This window comes from Solanum lycopersicum, chromosome 4 (genome assembly GCF_036512215.1).
Source record: "Solanum lycopersicum chromosome 4, SLM_r2.1".
Lineage (NCBI taxonomy): Eukaryota > Viridiplantae > Streptophyta > Magnoliopsida > Solanales > Solanaceae > Solanum > Solanum lycopersicum.
In genome coordinates, this window is record NC_090803.1 from 46,629,405 (window position 1) to 46,651,466 (window position 22,062).

The 22,062-nt window shown below is 34.9% G+C and overlaps 2 protein-coding genes across 3 annotated transcripts in view; one reads left to right on the top strand and one right to left on the bottom strand.

The window, feature by feature from the left end:
- Positions 1–826: 826 nt before the first annotated feature.
- LOC101249631 (hypothetical protein At1g04090) lies at positions 827–3,946 on the top strand. The gene is made up of 2 exons (XM_004237468.5): positions 827–1,417; positions 2,071–3,946. The coding sequence occupies exons 1-2, from the start codon at positions 1,312–1,314 to the stop codon at positions 3,651–3,653; spliced, it is 1,689 nt and encodes a 562-aa protein (XP_004237516.1). The 5' UTR covers positions 827–1,311; the 3' UTR covers positions 3,654–3,946.
- Positions 3,947–4,378: 432 nt separating this feature from the next.
- The window catches only part of LOC101246047 (protein CHROMATIN REMODELING 20), a 45,671-nt gene continuing 27,987 nt past the window's right edge, over positions 4,379–22,062 (bottom strand). The window contains exons 15-25 of one of the 2 annotated variants that reach the window (XM_010321526.4): positions 20,380–20,521; positions 19,210–19,359; positions 19,076–19,131; positions 18,698–19,001; positions 10,612–10,747; positions 10,051–10,118; positions 9,623–9,846; positions 7,416–7,619; positions 7,253–7,331; positions 6,905–7,173; positions 4,379–5,074 (exon numbers count right to left, since the gene is read on the bottom strand). In XM_010321526.4, coding sequence (XP_010319828.1) covers positions 4,669–5,074; positions 6,905–7,173; positions 7,253–7,331; positions 7,416–7,619; positions 9,623–9,846; positions 10,051–10,118; positions 10,612–10,747; positions 18,698–19,001; positions 19,076–19,131; positions 19,210–19,359; positions 20,380–20,521 — 2,038 coding nt within the window. In that variant the 3' untranslated portion in view covers positions 4,379–4,668. The remainder of the gene's footprint in view (positions 5,075–6,904; positions 7,174–7,252; positions 7,332–7,415; positions 7,620–9,622; positions 9,847–10,050; positions 10,119–10,611; positions 10,748–18,697; positions 19,002–19,075; positions 19,132–19,209; positions 19,360–20,379; positions 20,522–22,062) is intronic. The other variant, XM_010321527.4, reaches the window with a different exon arrangement.

Below are 22,062 nucleotides of genomic sequence, written 5' to 3' on the forward strand. Positions count from 1 at the left end.
CTTCCCCACCTAATTTATTTCAAAAACTACATTTTGTATCTATTTTTTTAAAAAAAATCAACTAATTGGATTTGCAAAAAGAAAGAAGAAAGAAGATTTTTGGACATCATAGTCAACAATATGGTCGACGATCCGTTCAACTTCATATCTGACAACCTCCAAACAAACATTACTACTCAAATTAAAATATAATCTATTTAATTTATAAAAAGTAATATCAGAGAATTCCATAAAATTAATTTGGATCTTTTCGTTCCCTTTTACAATTGATTGTGAAATGGTTATCTATGAACAAACTCCGCTTCTTCATCACTCTTGTACGAGTCTCTCTTTGTATCTTTCTCTCGTGTATTAGGTATGAAAAATATGTTGTTAAAGAAAAAGAATCTATAAATAATTTGATTAAGATACCAAATTTTGTGATATTTGAAAAAAAAATAATACAAAGAAGAAAAGAAGGTCGGCGGGGGGGGGGGGGGGGGGGGGAGAGAGGGGATTAGCATGGGGCTGGTCGTAGAATCGATAGAAAATACATTTGAAAATTGAAACAATTTTTTTAATTAAAAATTATTTTCTATAATTTTTGAGGTCCACTAGTCACATGTCATTTTTTCATTGATCATTTTGTGATGTTTTCGAGAACATATCATATACACTTTACATTTAATTGTTTATCAAAAAATTGTCTAATAGGAACAAGTTTTATATAATAAAAGTATCCAATAAATAATAATTTTAATTAAAATGTCTAAGTGAATTGTGTAAAAAAATTTAAATGATCGTGAATGACTTAGATCTACACGTACAACACACATGTTTATGAACTAGTATACATTGATAAATAGATATTTGTTTTTCTTGATAAGTACAAAGAAAGTGAACAAAAGACATGTTATAGAAGTAAAAAATAAATAAATAAGTTAATCTCCCACCGATCCCCCAGGGACCCAAACCTGGCTACAGCCACCTCCTTTGAGGTACAAAAGCAAATGTCAAACAATGTCAAGTAGAACAACTTTACTTTTTCTCATTATATTATTGTTAATATAATATGCTAAAAGGAGCAGCAGCAGCCCCTAACTTGTAAATATATACTTTAATCTCTTCTTACTCAACCTCTTCACCAGGAATAATTCTCTCTTCTTGTTTTCTTTGTCAAACAATTTGATTTTTCATTTGACTGCTGTATCGACCAACCCCATCTGCCAACTATCATTTTTATGTATAGTTGATAAGCTGTGATCAAATTGTTGATAATATTTTTGTGGGTTTTGAGGTTTGTCAATTTTTCGTGTTGTAATTGGGAAAAAAATGTTAGGGAGGGAGTGTTGGTGTTGGGATAATTTATGTGATTATTACCCTGTTGTTGAATCAAAGAAATTTTCTTTGCCTTCACCCCTTCCTAAATGGCCTCAAGGTATGTCTTCTTCAAATTTTGTTGTTTTTTTGTATGTTTTATCAATTTTTGTTGTTCTCTTTCATAAAATCCCTGTTTTTCAGTCTTGATCTTTTTGTCTGTCTGCAGTGCATGTTGAATATGATGAAAGATCAGTTGTTATTTGAATAAGACATTAATATATATGGTTCTAATTTCTTTAGTTGAACTCAATTCTTGTTTACTTATATCTGTTGTGCTTATTTATGATCAAAAGGGTCAACAAAATGAAATTATTACTTACTCTTAAAATCCTTATTGGGAAGAAGAATTTTGGACAAAAGATTATTGTTTTGGAATTTCCTGCTGACTTTTTGTTTCAAGACTTGGTCAAATATGGTGTTCTATTCTTGAAAATTCATTAACTTGGTCAATTGTTTGGCTAGGAATGGGAGATGTGACTTGTTTCACTGTTTTAGATTTTCTGAGAGCTTTCACATTTGACTAAATTTAGATAACTTTGATAGAGCTATTTCGATTTCTGTTTCTATGTATTGTTCCTCGGACATTGCTTAACATTATTTTGTGGTAGTTACTGTTTCTTATTCAGAATGTTGTGTCTTGTTTGTGGGACGTATGTGAATTGAGAAAAAGAGAAGCTCAGTTTGCTAATGGGGCATATTTTGTTTTTATAGGCAATGGATTTGGAACAGGAAGAATATGTTTAGGGGAAATTGAAGTTGTTCAAATCACCAAATTTAAGAAAATTTGGGGTTGCGGCTCATCGTTTGGAAAATCGGACTGTGTTTCGTTTTATATGCCGGATGGAATTCCAGAAGGATATTATATCCTTGGTCACTATTGTCAGCCAGATGGTGAGCATATAACCGGTTATGTTCTTGTTGCCAAAGACTTATCTAATGTCCAAGATTCAGCTTCAAAGCTCCCGGCTCTTCAAAAGCCTCTGAATTACACTTTAATTTGGAGGTCGGACTCGCAATACAATGGAGGTGGTTATATTTGGATGCCAAATGCACCAGTTGGTTATAAATCGATAGGATGTTTGGCTTCTGTTGAGCCTAATGAACCTGATCGTGATGAAGTTAGATGTGTCCGAGCTGACCTGACGGAAAATTGTGAGGCCTCTGAAATGATATTTAGTTCAGATTCCTTTTTCCAAAGGAAACAATTTCAAGTTTGGAAAACTAGACCGTGCAAGAGGGGCATGCTTTGTGCAGGGGTTTCTGCTGGGACGTTCTTCGGTAGTACAAGCTTCAGTTCTGGAGATGAGCTTGATATTGCATGCTTGAAAAATCTCGACTCCTCTCTACACGCAATGCCCAATCTCGAGCAGATCCATGCCCTCATCAAGCACTATGGACCAACAATGTATCTCCATCCAGATGAAATTTATTTGCCTTCCTCAGTTGCATGGTTCTTCATGAATGGAGCTCTCCTTTACAAAGATGGAAGGAATAATGGTACAGTCATCAACTCAAAAGGCTCAAACTTGCCTGCAGGAGGATTAAACGATGGTCAATATTGGCTTGATTTGCCAAATAAAGATGATGCAAATAGAACCAGTGTCAAATGTGGGAATATCGAGAGTGCAGAGCTCTATGTTCATATCAAACCATCGATAGGAGGAATCTTCACAGATATTGCAATGTGGATATTCTGTCCTTTCAATGGACCGGCTACTGTCAAGATTGGATTATTGAGTTTTACTTTGAATAAAGTAGGAGAGCATGTTGGTGATTGGGAGCACTACACACTCCGTATCAGCAACTTTTCTGGTGAGCTCTGGAGTGTGTATTTCTCAGAACATAGTGGTGGTGAATGGGTAGATGCCTGCAAACTGGAGTTCATAGAGGGTAACAAGCCAATTGTATATGCATCGAAATATGGCCACGCGAGTTTCCCACATCCTGGCTGCTATCTTCAAGGCTCTTCTAAACTCGGTTTTGGACTGAGAAACGATTGCGCCCGTAGCAAGTACTATGTGGACTCTAGCAGCAAATATGAAATTGTAGCTGCCGAGTACCTTGGAGAGGGAGTTGTTGCAGAACCACCATGGTTGCAGTATATGAGAGAATGGGGTCCAACCATCATATACGACGGACGATCAGAAGTGGAAAAAATAATTAAGCATCTTCCTTTTTTCATGAGATTTTCAGTGGAAAGTTTCATTGAGCTATTTCCAACTGAACTTTATGGTGAAGCAGGGCCAACAGGACCAAAGGAAAAGGACAATTGGTTGGGGGATGAAAGATGGTAGGTGGTTTGACATAGCTGCTCATGTCCAAAATGCACTTGGCAACCATTTGATGTACACTGCAGTAGGGGGGTTCAAATGAAAACCTTTCTTCTGCATCTGTATCCAATTCTACGTAATAAATTGTATAAACAATCATAAATTTTTCATGATAGACAGTATAAACGAATTAGGGCTTGTTTGGTAGAACGTAGAAGAATATGATAAATAGAGTTCTTATGCATTTTCTGGTTTGATATATTAAAAATAGTGTGCAGTATTGTATGATTTTCATTTAAAATATTTTTATACAGAAATACCCTCTACAAATCTGATGAAAAAGATGTCAAAACAAAATAAAATGGAGATAATAATGCTTGTATTAAATCCTCTTTGCACTACTTGAACTTTCATGTGTTAGTAGTAGTATATCCCTCAACACATGATAAAGAGTGTATAAAATAATCATAGGAAAAAAGTGTACCAAATAAGATACTACTAATACATAAATGTGTTTAGCCAATGCATACATTATTTCTTCTAATACACTCTACCAAACAGACCCTCTACCAAACAACCCCTAAGAGACGATCTTTCGAGTCACCTCTCAAGATTTATTTTAACATAAACCTGCAATACTGAAATTTTTGTATTAAAAAAATATGCACAACTAATCAGATAGTATGTTGTGGATGCAATTAAAGATAAATTAGTCAACAATAACCGAATAGTAAATCTTGGACAAAATATGATGGGCATCCAGCAGAAAAAAGAGGGATTTCCTTCTTTGCAATATGATGTAGCAGTTCAGACAAAAGAGATATCCCTCTGCATTTTTCAAAATACAAATGATGACAACAGTTTCACTTAACAAAGAGCCAAATCTCAGTAGAACATTTCCATCTCCCTTACCCCAAAATGAGTAGATTGTTTTCTCAAGTCATGGCTGAAACCTAAAACTGAATGTTTACCAAGTCCCTCACAGTGTATTGAATCGCCCCAAAAAAGGCTGAACTATAATATAAATACATGGATGGCATTACTTTGCTGATCTAACACCCTCCCACTTGATCTCTTGAGCACACTCCCCGCAAACGGTGCTGCAACCCCACTTTGTGCCTTGACTTCTAAGAGTAAGCAAATGTGATAGCTTTGTGCACTTCCTATGCACCAAACGGCATCTAGAACTCCCCACTGCAAATACAAGATTACGGTCCGCTGGCGGAAAAACGGTGGCCCTGGGAACAAATGGCTTTTGCTTTAACAATGATTCAGTGGTAGAGATATGCTGCTGTTCAACAGGTTCATCAGGCAAAACTCTCCTCTCTTCCCATTCAATAGATCTCCGATACACTTCCCACGCCATTTCCTGCTCTTCTTTTGATAGCTTTTCATCTTCATTCTCTTGCAGGAGACTTTCATGTTCATGATAATTCGCAATCCACCTGAAGAAATTACTAAATTCTTAGCAACATTGTTCTTCTATTGATAAAGTAAATAATAATTTAACAACTAAGATGAGTTTCCACAACAGACTAAGACTCTGTTTGGATCGGCTTTTGACTTGTAAGCCAGTCATAAGTTAGATATCCTAACTTATAACTTGGGCTTATTTTATCATTTTCGCTTAAAAACCAAGTGCTTATAAGCACTTCTATAATTTACCCAAACACTCTGAAGTGCTTAAAAGTCTAACTTATGGCTTATTTTTATCATTTTAGCTTCAAACCAAGTGCTTATAAGAACTACTTTAATTTACCCAAAATACTCCAGAAGTGCTTAAAAGCTATTTTGGCTTAAAAGCACTTTCAATAAGCCAATCCAAACAGGCTCCAAGCACACCCAGAAAAAAATCTAAGCTTGAATGAGTTGCTAAAAAAACATCCAGAAAAATACATAAGCAGGGATGTCTTCAAACCCAAGAGACACTGCAGGTTATGGTTTTAACAACCAACCACTAGATTATTAAAAAGAGAACACCTAAAGAAAGTAAAAAACGGAAAAGAGGAGAAGAATCGACGCATCATATTAACACAAATAAAAAAAAATAGTCATTCTAAGATAGAGCTAATACTTGGATTAATAGGTGGTATACTTGGTTCTAAAGGAAATATAGAGTCAACTTGTCAGCATCAGTACCGAAGGAAGAACTGCAAAAATCAGTATGGAAATAAAAGAAGTAAAATATGGAGAATCGCTGAAAACAAAAGGCATTTGCTCGAAAACTTCTAGAGCATTATGAGCTCAAAATATGAGAAGTAGGTGCTCCGTAGAATTGTTCATTTTTTTTTCATAGGTTGAGCAGGGGCACCAATGCCCGGATAACTTACATATCACAACAGATCTTAAGGTACGGAGAATCGCTGAAAACAAAAGGCATTTGCTCGAAAACTTCTAGAATATTATGAGCTCAAAATATGAGAAGTAGGTGTTCCGTAGAATTGTTCATTTCTTTTTCATAGGTTAAGCAGGGGCACCAATGCCCGGATAACTTACATATCACAACAGATCTTAAGGTACGCAGGGGTTTATCAGACACTAAAAAAGGAATAAGTGATCCAGGTCAACCAAGAAATCAGCTGGTAGATACACTTTTCAATCTGGAAAGATGGATATATCATAACAAGGTTTCTAGAAGTGATGACAGTAATATAATCTAACTCCAGCTGGTGGATTGTTTTTGTTTAGTTCGTGACTCAGCTGGTGCAACACCGACATCAGACAACAACCGACTTGAAAACAGAAACAACCAGTTTCATTCAGCATTGACAGATCAACAAGGTGATATTAAGAACAATGAAGGAAGCTATGAAAGAACTTACAGACACCCTTTTTTTTAAGGGAATAATAATTATGCAGAGAAAGAAACAGGAACAGAGTTTTTTTGGTTGTTCTTTTTTTGAAGGGAAAAAAGTACTTCGTTACTGTTTCTTTCTGCATAATTCTTTAAATATCAACACACGTATTCACTTAGAGAAAGGAACCGAGCATACTTAAACGGACCTAGACAAATAAAAACAATTGGGTTTTTCCGATTATAGCAAATCAGTCACCCCCACAGGTTCTGGATATTTTCTCCTATAAAGTCTAAAGCACGCAAACTATTACACTATTAATTAGAACACTCATCTATATATAGTTTAATGAAAATGTATAATTGAAAAATCTCAGAACACAAACTGATTGCACAAAACTTCCAAAACACATTGAAAATAACAGAAGTTATGTTCTGAAGAAATTACTGAACACAACGAAGCAAGAAAAGAACATCGTACCGCGGATGATGCCTGTCAATCAAACTTTGCATTAGCTTGTCAGAAGAAGAACTTCCATTTGGAAAGGTTAATTTTTGTTTCTGAACACTTCCAACATTTACATTTGAGTTTGCTTCACCAGCATGTTCTCTAACTTGCTTCAATTCCAGAGGTATATCACAGCTTTCGTCATCTCCAAATTCAAAAAGGTGCAACATTTCCTCTTTAGATATAGTTCTATGTACTTGTTGCCTATCAACCACCCGTGCTGCAAGACCTTCCTTTGTTACCTGCTTAAATCATCCACTTAAATAATTCGAGAAATAAAAGCTATTCTGACATGAGCTGATTCTGGATTCTTTCTTTTACCTGGCGCTTGTATATCTTTTCCTCCATCGTTCCATGTGCCAGTAAACGGTAAGCAAAAACAGGTTTTGTTTGACCATACCTAGAACCATACAAAGCATTCAGGCTAAATAAATATTCTAATGGAACCTGGGTGTTTGTTAATGAGCAAATTTGGAAGACACACCTCCAAGCTCGGTATATAGCTTGAAGATCATGAGTAGGATTCCAAGAGCCATCAACTATAATTACACGGTTGGCAGCATAAAGATTGATACCAAGAGATCCAGCTCTAGTAGATATCAGTACGCACTTAACCCTTCTATTCAATGGACTGTTAAAACAGTCAACAAGTTTCTGCCTTTCAGATGATTCTGTTCTTCCATCAATCCTATTATCCAAAATTGGAGACCAAAAACTCTCAATAACACAGTTAGTGAAAGCAAGAAAATGAAGACAAACCACATCAGCAGAAACAATTGAGCAAAATAGCATTCACCACTATATCCCCTTATCGTAATTTCTTTTGACAATTCGTACTATTATATTCCTCAGCATTAAGGAAAGCTTGCCACTTCCGAAAGTAATTTACACAAAGGAGTAAGTCAGAATCTAGATTCACAAGGCACCTAAGAAGTCTACAAGTTCATCTACTTTCCCTTATTGTAACCTTCTCTCTTTCCAAAAAGAGTGACGATGTAGGGCTTCCTGACCATCAAAACTGGAAAAACTTTGACGAAGATGTAGTTCAAAATCTGGTGTAATATTTGATGACAAATGGACCTTGGGTCTAACTCGAGCCCAAAAATTACGCTGTGAATATGAGAATTGACTAGTGCTATATAAGGAAATAATCAATTCCCTCCATGAATGTAGGACACTTAACATCCCCAACACGTCAAAGACTGGATTTCTAGAGCACGGACAACAGAATATGAGTTTGATCTATTATAAGAAATGGACCTTGTGCCTAACTCAACCCCAAAAACTAGCTAATGATACGAGGACTAACCAAAACCATACAAGGAGACAACAAGTGGAACACTCTATTCTAATCATTTTTAAATCTTCTGTGGTATAGTGCGAGGAAAGAAGAAATGTTGGCAATTTTAGTTTAGATGGAATTTTGAGGACAGTTTCAATAAGACAACTTTTAAAATAAATTTACTTATTTATTAATGTTCAGTGCACCAATTATTTTGTGTTCCATTTTACCATAACCAGAAGGAAGAGATCCGTCCCTCAAGAGCTCATGTGATGAATAAGAAAAGCTAAACTAATACGTAAACTAACAAGATTAGTAGACAACTATATATACTTTTTTGAGAGTGCGCTTGGATAGCTAGTAATTATAACGACAATCTCTGAAATATGAGAAGTGTGTGCCGCATAATATGTGAATCAGTCGGCTTGTTTTCTTTCCATTGTTGACTGGGGAAATATTACTTTTTTTCTTTGACTAGATGATTGGAATCACTCTAAAAATAGGTCAAATGTTCTTATGAAGACGATGAAATTTGCAAGAATTGTATCTTTCAAATGATATATTGTGAGATATTCATAAGAAATGCAACAAGGATGGTTCCCGCACCAAGGTTGTTAGAAGATACTTCTGGTAAATAAATGTGTGCCCCGATAACATGTCAAGCTTTTAGATAAGATGAAGACACTTTACCATAATATTATAGCAGGATGAGATCCTAGTCTTGGTATTGGACAATCCTACATCATGAGTTGAATTAGAGGCAGAACCTTTCATATTATTGTATTCCTAATGTTGGACTTCATATTATGTTATCCAAGCTCCAGATCACAGGCATTCGTATGAAATATGATGTTAAATTGCCCCACATTGATTGGAGAGTGGACATTTGTCTCTTTAAATGTTCTTGGGCAATCCTTACCACATGAACGGGCTTTTGAGGATGGTTAAGCTTAAGGTCCACTTTTTCAATGTGATATACAAACAGGCGAATATCAAGAGTTCAAGTTCCATTTCCACCCATCAATAAAAATTAAAGTCTTGTATTTGAAAGGACGTGTTGAAAACATAGTAAGCAAATAAAAGTGTGCTCATAATAGCTCCAAGTGTTAAAATGAGATGGTCACACACTTCAACATGGTACAAGAGTAGGCTGAGGTCTTGGGTAAAAGTCTCACCACCACCCTTCGTTAGAAGATATTCACAAGTATGGCCCATCAGAAAAAGAGAACAAGGCTCTTATGCAAGGTAACGTGTTGAATCACAGTGTAACAAATGCTAAAGGGAAACAGTAAAAACATGTACTCAAGTATTAACAATAGCAACAACGAGGTAATTTTCTTCATCATCCAAAATAGTTTATTTTTTGAGAAAGATCAATGTCCAAAATAATTTAAACAGGGTATACACACCTGTACCAGTCTTTCCGCCGTTTCCAGTACTTCCCCTTTTTCCCTGGGCGCGTTAGTTTTGAAAGGTATTGTTCAATGAGATCTAGGGTTGACAAGCTCTGACTAAACACGAGTGCTTTGTCACCAACATTAGAGCTCATTGTCAGGATGTCGAGTAGCAAAACCATTTTGCCACTATAATCAACTTCTTTGCAATTATTATCTAGAAGATCACTCCACCAATCCTGCAAAACAGAAACAGTGAGCTGGGAAACTAATGACACTTCAAAAAAAAAAAAAAGGAACAACCACCACGTATAACATGAATTGTAAATGTAGATACAAAGAAGTGTATCTACTACAGATAGATGGCAAGAGTTCCCTGCACATCCACCAATTAACCATACCAGAAAAATTACAGAAGTTAGAAAATTGGAGCAAGAGTATACCCCATGGAGGAAGCCATTATGATTTTTTTTGAGAGCTTCATTGTTGCTATTCGTCTTCTCTGCAGAAACTGACAAACAGATATTTATATGTGATAATGAAAATAGGCTAGTTGTCATTTCAATAACATATTAATGGAAACGCTTAATACAACCCAATGTTATTTATTATCCTGGACTCACTTGAATCAGGCCACAGAAAAAATGGTTATAGAAGCCAGACATGGCTCCTGGCATCAGAACAGGAGCAGGTGAAATATTTCCACTAGTGTTGGTCACTTGCAGACATTGTACGCGAATTCAATACATCATGCAGTTGATATACTTAATAAACACTACTAAAACATCATAGAGAGACTAATATGCAATATATAGGATCAGGAAATACATCCAACTACATGTAAGCTCCACTCAAAGATTCCTCAGGATGCCTCAAAAGGCAGATCTATATCAATATGCTATAGGCTCAAAAATTAAATCCTTCTAATAAATCTGTAACTACCAAAAGAAACTAATTGCTAGCTGGTACGTTATATCCAGAGTGAAGGAAAACAAAAAAAGTACCTCCAGAAACCACATTATAATATGTGTTCTCATCACTTGAGCAATCATCTGCAAGAAGGATCTCAACAGGATCTTCAGGACGACTAGAGATTCTGTTTTCTCGCGTCAATTGCAAAATCCCAGGATGGTTCCATATCTATAATCAACAACACTTCTTGTTAGCAGATATCTATAGTTATATACACATATATGGAAGAGCCACTGTAAAAATGTTAAGTAATAAAAACACCAAAAACTTTAATTTTCCAACGAACTCTGCATTATTCATTTTACAAAAATGACGGATGTTTTCATCCAGGCTTCAGAAAACAAAATTTCTAATTATTTCCTTTGCTTTTTTATAAAAGAACTATTCATAAAGAAAATGAACCAGAAAACAGGATGACCGTGGCTAAAAAGCAACGATCAATTAACTAAAGCTCAACCCGAAACAGTTGAGGTCGGCTATATTAATACAAGGTATTCCTTTGCTTTATCCAGCTCAAACCACTTGCTCAATTTTTAGAGTAATCACCACGGTAAAGACATTTTCATGTTCATTGTCTACTTATTACAAGAAACAAAGAGAAGAAAAAGAAACTTCTATTTATTTCATTTTCTTTTTCATAGCTCAATCCCAAAATAGTTGAGGTTAGCTCTATCAATCCTAGGTTATCCTCCGCTTTTTCCAGTCACCCCCCCCCCCTGCTGAATTTTCAGAGAATTCACCATATTGTTAAACAAGTTTCATGTAGATATTCCACTTACCAAAACTATCCCGTTATCCGAGCTGGGCAATAGCCATACTTTTCAAAGTTCACATAGGAACAATCTATATCCAATATTATATTAAAAGCACGAAGATCCTTAATAAAAAATTGTTCTTTTTTAACCTATAAAAATGCATTTCATACTAGAGAAAATAGTCATTTAGGTATTTCTTAATATCTAGTACTTAGAAATCATCTAAAAATTTGCTTATTAATTCTCTCCTTATTTGAATCATGTAAGAAGCCCTAATTTTCCAAACTTTAAAATAATTATTATTTTACTTTATTCAAATTCTTTCAGATATCATCCCTTTTGAGATCCAAAGTTACCCGAAATGTATGCACTTTTTATAGTCGAATTCTAATTTCTACTAATAATATATAGGCTAATTTAGTTTAACAAAGAAAAATTAAAATAGAATTTCAAACAACCACAGTAGCCATGATGTGGACTGGACAAGGATGGAATCTATATCTAAGGAGATATCTGAATGATTGGGAGAGATAACAGAATTCTATAACTCAGTAGCAAGTTTCAACAATCTGAATGACGAATTGGACAGACTAGAATGGAACACAAACAGTAAAGGAATTTTTTCTGTCTATAGGGAGCTAAATGTAGAAGTGGTGAAGGAAAGAAATTGGCCTTGGAAGATGATATGGAAACCAAAAATTCCCTACAAAGTTAACTGTTTCATCTGGTTCTTCCCAAAGAAGCAGTGTTGATAACCTGAACAAAAGGGGTCACCAACTAACCGCTGGCTGTTTTTATGTGGGGAACAAGCTGAGACAATCAACCACCTTTTTTTGCACGGCAAATGGACAGATCAGCTTTGGAGAATGTTCATCAGTTGGAAAGGGATTAGTTGGGTGAAACCTGGAAGCATTGCAGACGTCCTAAGATGCAGGAATATGGATGGTAATGTGAGCAAGAAGGACGAAAAATGGAAGATCGTCCAGCACGTATTTTGGTGGTCAATTTGGATTGAGAGGAACAAAAGGTGCTTTGAGGGGACTCAAAACAACGTTCAGAATCTTAAAATGAATTGTTTAGGCCTTTATTATTTTTGGTGTGAGCAAAAAGTACTAGCTCAAACAGAAGATATTTGTGATGTCTTTAACTTTTCTGTAAGGCACATAACTGAATTACAAGTTGTAATGAAAGTTGTAATACTTTTGAAGGAGTACTACACTATGGTTGTAGTATACCTGTGGATATATAAAAGTAAAGTTACCATTATCAAAAAAGAGAATTTCAAACAAATACTTCTTCTGGATTTTGGTAGATATAGGAGTTGAATAAGAAATTGCGTTGAATCACTCAAGGTTAAAAGCCCATCACAAACTCAAGAGATAAATAAGCAAAATTAGTAATGAGATCAATATGGACCAACACAATATCATTGGGCTGTAAAAAAATTGAAGATCAACTATGAAATACATATATTATTTGCAATACAGGTGTACTTTCATCTCTACTTTACACTTCTCTTATAACTTTAGTTTGGTGTTTTATGTTGCGCATTCATCAATATTTACATTGACATAATATTTTATCATGATTTCTCGACATTTCAAATAATTTGTTTGTTTTTAAGTAGTATTTGTTTTCATTCTTTACATTTCAAGGTCTAAAATTTAAGTACACTATGTATTGCAAATCAATGTCTTGGCTATTCGAAGCATTGATCTTCACAAGTAGAATTAAATATTTTAACTCAACAAGATGCCCAAAAAAGTAATATCTTTGATGTCACAAGAAACTTGAAAAGTTTGTTTATAATATGTTTGTAGTAACATAAATACGGGAAATAGGCACTGGGTGTTTACACCTAACTAAATGATTACCTTTAGAATCAACAAATCAAAATAATTATGTATATTACTTAACCACGATTAATTGTTAAAAAGTGTTTATGCAAAATATGCCTTACATTCATTGCCCTAGTATAAACACACTATAAGAATACCTCCTTCAATGCTCTAAAGTTTTAAACCATTCACTTTGGACTCGGTATATTTTGAGGTTGAAGTTGTACGGAAAATATTAGGAAAACAAAATAACTTTATTTTGGAGTTCCTGATATTCCAATCTGCGTAATGCATCGAAAAGGGACATTTTCTGTGAAGTCTTGTTATTGGAGCTTAGACTCAAATAATGGATATGGAATGGCATTGGAAACTAATTTGGAAAGAAAATGCTACCACAATATTTCTTAATAATTCGCATGTATTTTCTTTAAGTATTCTTTGCATACATACTAAGCATTTAAGTAAATTTAAATAACTAATTCAACCAAATTATTTTTTTGACAAACTAATTTAACCAAATTATTAAACGCTACAGGTTTAGAAGATACCTAATTATATTAAATTCCACTATCGTTTATGTATATTTATATTTACGTAATTTGTATTCCTTAAATAAAAAATTGAATTAATTGACGCAACATCCACTTCACTTTTTTTACATAAATTTTAGAGTTTATTTTGGATCTTGAGATATTGAAATTTGTCTTAATATTTTAAATTTTAATTTGCAAAAAAAACATAAAGGAATATTTATGAATAAAACACCATCTATCTATATTTAAATGATATATTTATTTATCTATCTATACAATACATTTTCATATTAAATTAGAACTACTTTCATATTATATTAAAAGTGAAAAGACCCTTAGCGAAATATCGTTCACCCTTTAAGAAATAGATTTCTCACCAAACAAAATAGTCATTAATTATTTTTCTAACATCCCAGATATTACATTAACTAAAGTTTTGTGAAGTTACGTTAGGAAACTTTTGTTTGAAAAGCATTGGAGAAGATATTATTGGATTTTGTATCTACATTATTACATTGAGACCCTATTTATAGACACTACATTAGTCTCCTTCTCAACTAGAACACTACATTACAATCCCTTTTCATATAGACTTCTATATATTATTCATTCATATTTTTATTCCTATTTCTATTCTAAAGTAAGACTTTATATACTATCCTTGTTCTTATTCCTGTTCTAACCCTCTCCCCCAGTGCAAATAGAAATATGTACTTAACTTGTTCCAAATGTAATTAATATGAGGATCAGTGAAGGACTTGGTGAAGACATTTTCAAGTTAATAACTCGCTTCACAAAATTGACAATCAAACTCAAAGTGCTTAGCCTTCTCATTAAACACTGAATTTAATGAAAAATGTGATGAATCACAAATGATTAGCTCCACTATTAGTCATGCCAAATTCCTAAATTATTGTGATGAGCTTTTCAAACCAAGCTCGAGAATTGCAGTCCATAGAGTAACTTGCATAATCGAGATACAATGCTATGAGCAACAAAACTAGGTGGTTGCACGATTGCTAAACAATAAATCAATCTAGTATATATAATATATGAATCATCTTGAAATCAATACATGAGTCGATATTAAACAAGAAAGTCGTTAGAAATTGGCCCAAATATGCTCATAGGTCGGAGTATTAGATTCGATAGTTGAAAGTGCTAACAATCTGAGAAATAAAATTATATTGGTAGGGACGGAATGATGGTACAACCCTAAACATATAAGAAAGTAGAAGGTGGCACGGTACTAAGCATATCGGATATGAAAAAATTAGTCACCGAAAAGATGGCATAGCTCTACATAAATGATATATGAGAAAGTGGTCACCGGAATGATGCGCATTGCAACACAAATCAGATATAAGGTAATCCAAAAAAGTGCATGGTACTATGCAAATTAAATATGAAAAAACCAGTTACCGAAAAGATGCACGATGCTACGCAAATTAGATATGAGAAAATAGTCACGATGACCCAACTTTTGCTAACATGATCGCCAGGCCGATAAGAAGAATTATATTGGTAGCCCCTCGCTGGCAACTAAGCTCTTTGATTCTCTACCAAGATCGTAGAGGCTCTAAAACCAAGTGAGAAATATAGGATAACAATATTATTGAATTGTGCATCTATATTATTACATTGACCCTATTTATAGACACTACATTAGACTCCTTGCCCAACTAGGGCACTACATTATAATCCTTTTCAGCTTTTCTCAAGTAGGATTCTACATATTATTCCTATTCATATTCCCATTCTAAGTTGGATTGTATATACTATCCTTGTTTCTATTCCTATTCTAACATATTCCTTTTAGGCATAGGAATCTACATGTCATTAAAACCTTTCACAATTCAATGGCAATAAGAAACACAAAGATTACTTTTAACTTTTTTCAGATTTGGGAAACCTTTATATACAAAAAAAAAATTATACATTTGTATTGCGGGAAAGGAAAGTTTGGTAACCATAAAAGCTTGTAATTTAATTACTTTCCAGATATTTAAAACTTTATTTAATTATTTTCCACATATTTAAAACATTAAAATCAACTGAAGTTTTTGTGATACAAAAGCACAAAATCTCTTAGCAAAAAAACGTTCAACTTATTTAGCTCAAACATAAATCAGAATGAGGCTATTTTATGGAAGGAGGTAATTGTTTACTAATCACAATCAATAAAAAGGTGTGTTTGAAAGCTTGGTGTAATCATTAGGAGAAATAAATAACTAAGATTATACTTATATGGATCATACTAATATTTAGAGTGAGAATTCTAGAATGAGAAGCCTACAACCATTCTAGAACGTACATTTCTAGCAATAGGTGGAAGGTATAATTTTGAATACTACATCCATTGATCCTTACATCACCACCTATAGATAGAGGTGGTCATTTAAGTAGTATGTGCACTCAAATAAATACTGTATGCACAAGTAAAGAGCAACTGCTCGAGTGAGCAAGAAGCCTGTGATCAAGTGAAAATATAATAGAGCAACAAATAAAGTTGATAAAAGTGTGAGGGAAAGAAAATAGTGTTTGTAAAGAGTTGGGCCGAAGATGGTACTCACTGTGAATGAGAGAGTAGTCACCAAAAAAATGCACGGTGCTACGCAAATTGAATATGCGAAAGTAATCATTGAAAAGATGGCATAGTGCTACTTGAACAGTGACGATCATCGTAAATTGACGCATGATGACATGTTTGACTCAGTTTTCTTCTCCTGGATATGGGGTTCATGCATATATCATTAGCCCTACTTTTGTTAACATAAGCATTAGCCAGAAGCGCGGCATATATAGGCCATAGCCGCCGCCGGCAGCGAAAGCTCTTTGACTCTATACCAGAATCATAAAAAGCTTTGATCCATGAGAGAAATATTGGAGAAGAATATTATTGAATTGTGTATATACATATTACATTAAGATCCTAAAAAAAATTTTATGACAAGGGAAACCCGCAGTCGCTACCTTTGAGTGCGCACAGGGTAAAATCGCCGCTCCTATGCGATAGCTCGCAAACCACGAAGGAGAGATAACCCGCACCAGGCTCGACCCATAAGGAAAGACAATACTTTTCCCAATAATAATTTACTTACTAATCATATTCCTATTCATATTCTAAGTGGGATTGTATATATTATTCTTGTTCATATTACTACGATAATAGAAATGAATGTTGTCTAGGAAATACAGAAGCCAAAGGAACTTCTGAATTGTCTTGGTTTGCCTTAAGCCCTTAAGGTGCGAGATACAAATCAAAGCAGGTGTGGCAGACGTTCGAGGTTGAACGGAGATAAGCCACTTGGAGAAGGCGGTATCTTTCACTTGAAGGAAAGAGTGACTCTCAATAGTAGTGTTTAAGACTCTCCCTATTTTTCTTATGACTTTAGTTCATTGAGTGTGAATGTGAAAAAAAAAAAAGCTAGAAAGAGTTTTAAGGGGCTTTTATGGAAGGTTGACGAGGATAGGAGGTTGTCTATTTGGTGACGTTGGACAAGGTTATGCTGGAGAAAAGTAGCAATGGAGTCGGCCCATGTTGCTTGGATTCTTCAAAAATGTCAACAAGTGTGTCAGATTTGCTAAAAGTATCTAACACACCCAAACTTAAAATCACACAATGATAGTTTGCTTTTGAAGTGGTTATGGAGATACGGTAAAGAAACAGGATCTTTATGGAGAAAGGTAAATTTCTAACAAATATGGTTTGTAAAGCTCTTGAAACCCTAATCCTATACTGCCCTCTCACGAGTAAGCCTCTGCAAACGCATAGTAGATTATGGCCTACAATTACAAATATCCAGTTAGGCTGCAAAACTAGTTTCTGACAAGATACTTGAGTAAGTCATACTCCACCTATAACTCGAATACTATGATCATTTTACCTTCACAGCAGACACAGCTAGTAATCTTGTCTCAGTTCAGGAATGGTAACACAATTGGCACATTTCATTTAGAAAATGTTGACTGGAAAAACTGCAGAATTGTTCTCCCATTTAAAGATTTAGAGATGGTATCCCTCAAAGATCAAGTGGAGGAAATATGGTGCGGAATGTACAGCAAAGTTGAAAGTTAACCGTTAATCAATGTTACAAGACCCTCAAGGATGGGGGAGTTAACTTTGACAATTGACCATGGAAGCAAACTCTAAAAGTTTAAAACCCCTTGTAAAATAAACTGTTTTATATGGTTGGTGGCTAAAGATACATGCCTTGCACATAACAATTTACAGAGACAAGGATTTTTGTTATGCAGTAGGTGTTTCATCTGTAAGAAAGAAATTGGAAGTTGCAGCTTGCATAGCTTGGTGATTTGACAGATTTAGACGTTATTCTTCCAAATTTTAAAGATTGTCACTGTTATTACGTAGACAGTCAAAGAGTTACTAATTGTTGGAACTCCAGCAGCATTAGTAAACCAGTAAACAAGATTATTTTTTGACAAGAAAAAAATCTTCTTTACTGGTTTACTGAGCAGCATCTCTGTGTGTATATGCTGCTATATATGGAAGGAAAGAAATGTGAGATAGGGAAGAAAGTGTACAGCAGCTTAAATACAAATGTTAGTGGATTTCGACTTTTTGGTGCTATCTACAGTATATAAAGGATAAAGATAGTACATTAATTTCATATAGTCTTTATAAGAATAGGACCTTCATTGTGAATATCCTACTTTTTATTTTTTTCCAGAAAGAACGCCAACCCTAGTACTATCCTGGCATCAAGTTGGTGCTAAGTTGTTGCATTTTTAATACATTATTTAGAATCGCTTTATGAGTATTCAGTGAATATCTGCAGAATTAGTAAATATAAGAATACAAACATGTGCAAAGGCATATTTTCATATAGCTTGAAGATATCGTTTCGCATTCTATTGATACGGTAAACCATGTCGTCACTTGCTACTTTTTACAGCAAGCTAATTAGCTGTGGATACATTAGTTTCATCCAAAAAACAAGTAAACTAAGAAACATGCCAACAAGAAAGTACCTGAGCCAAGGCTTGGTACCCGGCAAAAAATGATCTCTTCATTATCTTCTCACCAGAAACCTTGTCCTTGGTGAAGCCATGAACATCTAGAAATCTTTTATACAATTTTCTCTGTAAAGGAGAAAGCTTTACAGACATCACATAGACAGTTTTTGGTGGCAAATCCATTTTCACGACATTCATGTCCATTCTTTGAACAAATCCTTTTAACTGTTCATAGAGAATATGAGATCGCTGATTCATAATCTTAACATCATCAGCTGTAGAATTGGTGTGTTGACCATTTTCTATCGGATTCTGAAAGCTGCACCAGGAAGATAATATCGTCAAAATACAAAGAAAGTAAGGACGGTGCAGTTAAAAGGAAAGATCACTTGCCGGTTTCTAAATTCATGACTGCTGCCAAGAAATCCTTCCCTCACAAAATCAACCATCTGCCATGATATCAAAATAGTAAGACTAGATTTCTATATTAAAGTCTTACCTGATAAACAAATTCATCACAGCCTTACACAATAGTACTCCATCAAATTGTTTTGAAGAGGAGATCCAGTTAATGCAATCCTTCTCTGGCACTTGACTTGTTTCAAGGCTTGAGTAACATCAGCTCTGGTATTCTTGATAATATGAGCCTCATCACAAACAAGAATGTCAGGTCCGTCCTGGCAAACGGAACATATTTGAATCAGATGAGAAAAAAATTGCTCTACTTAAACCAAAAAAAGAAGGAAGTTCAACTAAAAGAAGGGGGGAAAGTGGGGAGTGGGTGGGGGGCAGAGGACTATAAAATTTTAACCCCAACAGCATGGAGAAGCACTCACAACTCTAAGTTATCTAAGAATCAACTACATTCATTTCAAACAGAAAAGAAGAGTCCAGCTCTCTTTCTTTATATGACTTTTAGAGGATGAAAGGAGTTTACACGCATTACCAAGATTTCAAAATAAAGTTGGGTTAATTGAGATGAAACTTATTATGCTCAACTTCAACCACAAGCATCCATACACTAGTTTACCTTTAATTTTTCTTGTCAAAAAATGCAGAGGAGAAGAGACATTCAAAAAAATTGAGAAGGGTAACAATTAAAAGACGACAAATTCCTATCAAGATGGTGCTGATGATGGTCATGAAGAACCTAGAAGTATAACGACCACAGTAAAAATGACAGATAAGGACAATAGGGGTTAAAATCGATCAAGAGTGCCGATGTATTGTCTATTATGCCCAATGGATGGAATGGAGATGGCGCAATATCCTCACGTCAGGTTGACATCCAGAAGCCTTCCTTAAATTCAATCAAATAAGTTGAACGTAAGATCGGATTTGCACAAGGGTAAAGAGAAAGAGAAGCTACTTAAAGAAAGGAGTTGAGTCAGGCCCATGTCAGAATAACATGTATAAATTATCCTAATTTTCTCGATAGAACTGCTAGTGCCTTCACAATTGGCAATGTATATAGGTTTTGGGCAGTGTTTAAGTACCTCTCCGATGCTTGTAAAGTTTCCAACTTAGCACCTTTTTCTAAGGTGGCCAAGTTTTTAGTGAATAGAATGTTGCTTGTCTCAAAAAAGAGCATAATATTAAGCCAAAAGGACATGAAAATGAAGTAACTGGGGGAGATTCTTCACTCTCATCTCCATCAAAAATTCACAATTATCAATTCTAAGGGTAACAAACACTACCTGAAGAGCCTGACAAATTTCTCTGGCCACGTGGCGCTCTTTTATATTCTTCCCTAGTGTCAAATTTCTGAAAGCAGTGTAGCCAATTAAGAAAACGCCACCTTTTACTCTCCATTTTTGGAGTAGCTCGGCCCTTCTCTCCCTGTAAAATAGAGTAGAGTAAAGTTGACTAAGATGCCACCTATAAAATGACTCAGAGGTTTTAAAATGAATGTTCAGAGTACTTCAATACAAAAATACTAACAGCCAATTAGAAAACATTTAAAAAATCCTAACAGCCGATCAAAAAATAGGACATGCAAAGAAAACACAAGAAAATAATAGCTAAATATGGGACTTCATTGAAAGAAACACACTTACACATGCCTAAAAACCATAACAGGGCATGATAAAACGAAGAGCCAGACATCATAAAAAGAATTCTGTCACCGAAAACTTCCAATAATATATATAACACTCGATGACAGTGTTCGAAAAAAGCGATAAGGCCCTGCTTCACGCTTTAAGCGATGATGCGCTCGCTTAAAGCGATGAAGTCTAGTCTGTGAAGCGTAGAAAGCTCACACCGCTTCGCTTTAAGCGATGAAGCGCTCGCTTTCCTAAAATACTGCTAGATGAAGTGGAAGCATCACTGCCAAGAATACAAGACAGGAATCTTTAATTCAATCTGATGACTCATAGAAACAAGAAAATCTTATGGGTCCACCGACCTCATTCTGGTGGCTAAAATATCCAAAATGACAGAGCATCATTTAGTACACCAACAATAACATACCAAGTGTAATCCTACAAGTGGGGTCTAGGAAGAGTATGCAGAATTTATTCCTATCTTTGTGGGGTAGAGAGGTGGTTTCTGTACCCTCAGTTCGAAAGGAATGTTTTAGAAGACCAGATTGTAAAAGTTTGAATCATTTCTGGGTCCAATGAAATTCATAGGAATAGAAAAAAATTTGTATCTCTCAATATTATGGAAATGGCTATTCCTTTGGGCCAGAAAGACTTTGTCATACCCTATAGCAGGCAATCCACCTCTGAAGGTAATGCAAACCCCCAACTAAATAGCATTATTTTTGGTGTAATGGAATCCTTCAAGACAATCTGATAACTTGTGGAAAAGAAAAGCTGGTTGTTCTGTAAAACACATTTGGTGACAAAAATTAGTAAATATGAAAGAGAATCACTATGATGACTAGATTGCAGAATAGGGGCTCTACTAAATAGCACACATTTGGTGTGCATTAGTGGAACCCACTGGCTGTTATATTTTTTCGTTTTCTAAAGTAGTGCCTTCCCACTGGTGTTGCATCACTTTCTCCTTTTCCAGTACTTATAGGCCCAAGAATATTTTGCATTTTACTCCGGGGATGATTGAAATTTTCCATCAAATCAAGTGATAATCATCAAGTAAGATGGCCAGCAAAACAGAAAACATGAATACTTAGATGATACTGATCAATAGAAATAGAAGAAGAAAACAAGAGAAGCAGAAACCCATGATCTTGAAATAACAGAGAACCAAATTAACAGTACTAAAAATACATCCTCGAATCTCCTTCATTATTTCCAGCAATTTGGATGCATAAGTTCAGTTCCAGATCAGCTAGACCGATATCACCCTACAAGTAAAAAGATCTCACAAGAATAATTTTTGCCAGACGCCAGAATAAAAAGTTCAACTAAGAG

Bases quoted from the DNA above. Each gene is read 5' to 3' on its own strand.
- LOC101249631 (XM_004237468.5), top strand. From the start codon at position 1,312: ATGTTAGGGAGGGAGTGTTGGTGTTGGGATAATTTATGTGATTATTAC. The intron at 1,418-2,070 runs GTATGTCTTCTT...TTGTTTTTATAG, and splicing joins CCTTCCTAAATGGCCTCAAG to GCAATGGATTTGGAACAGGA.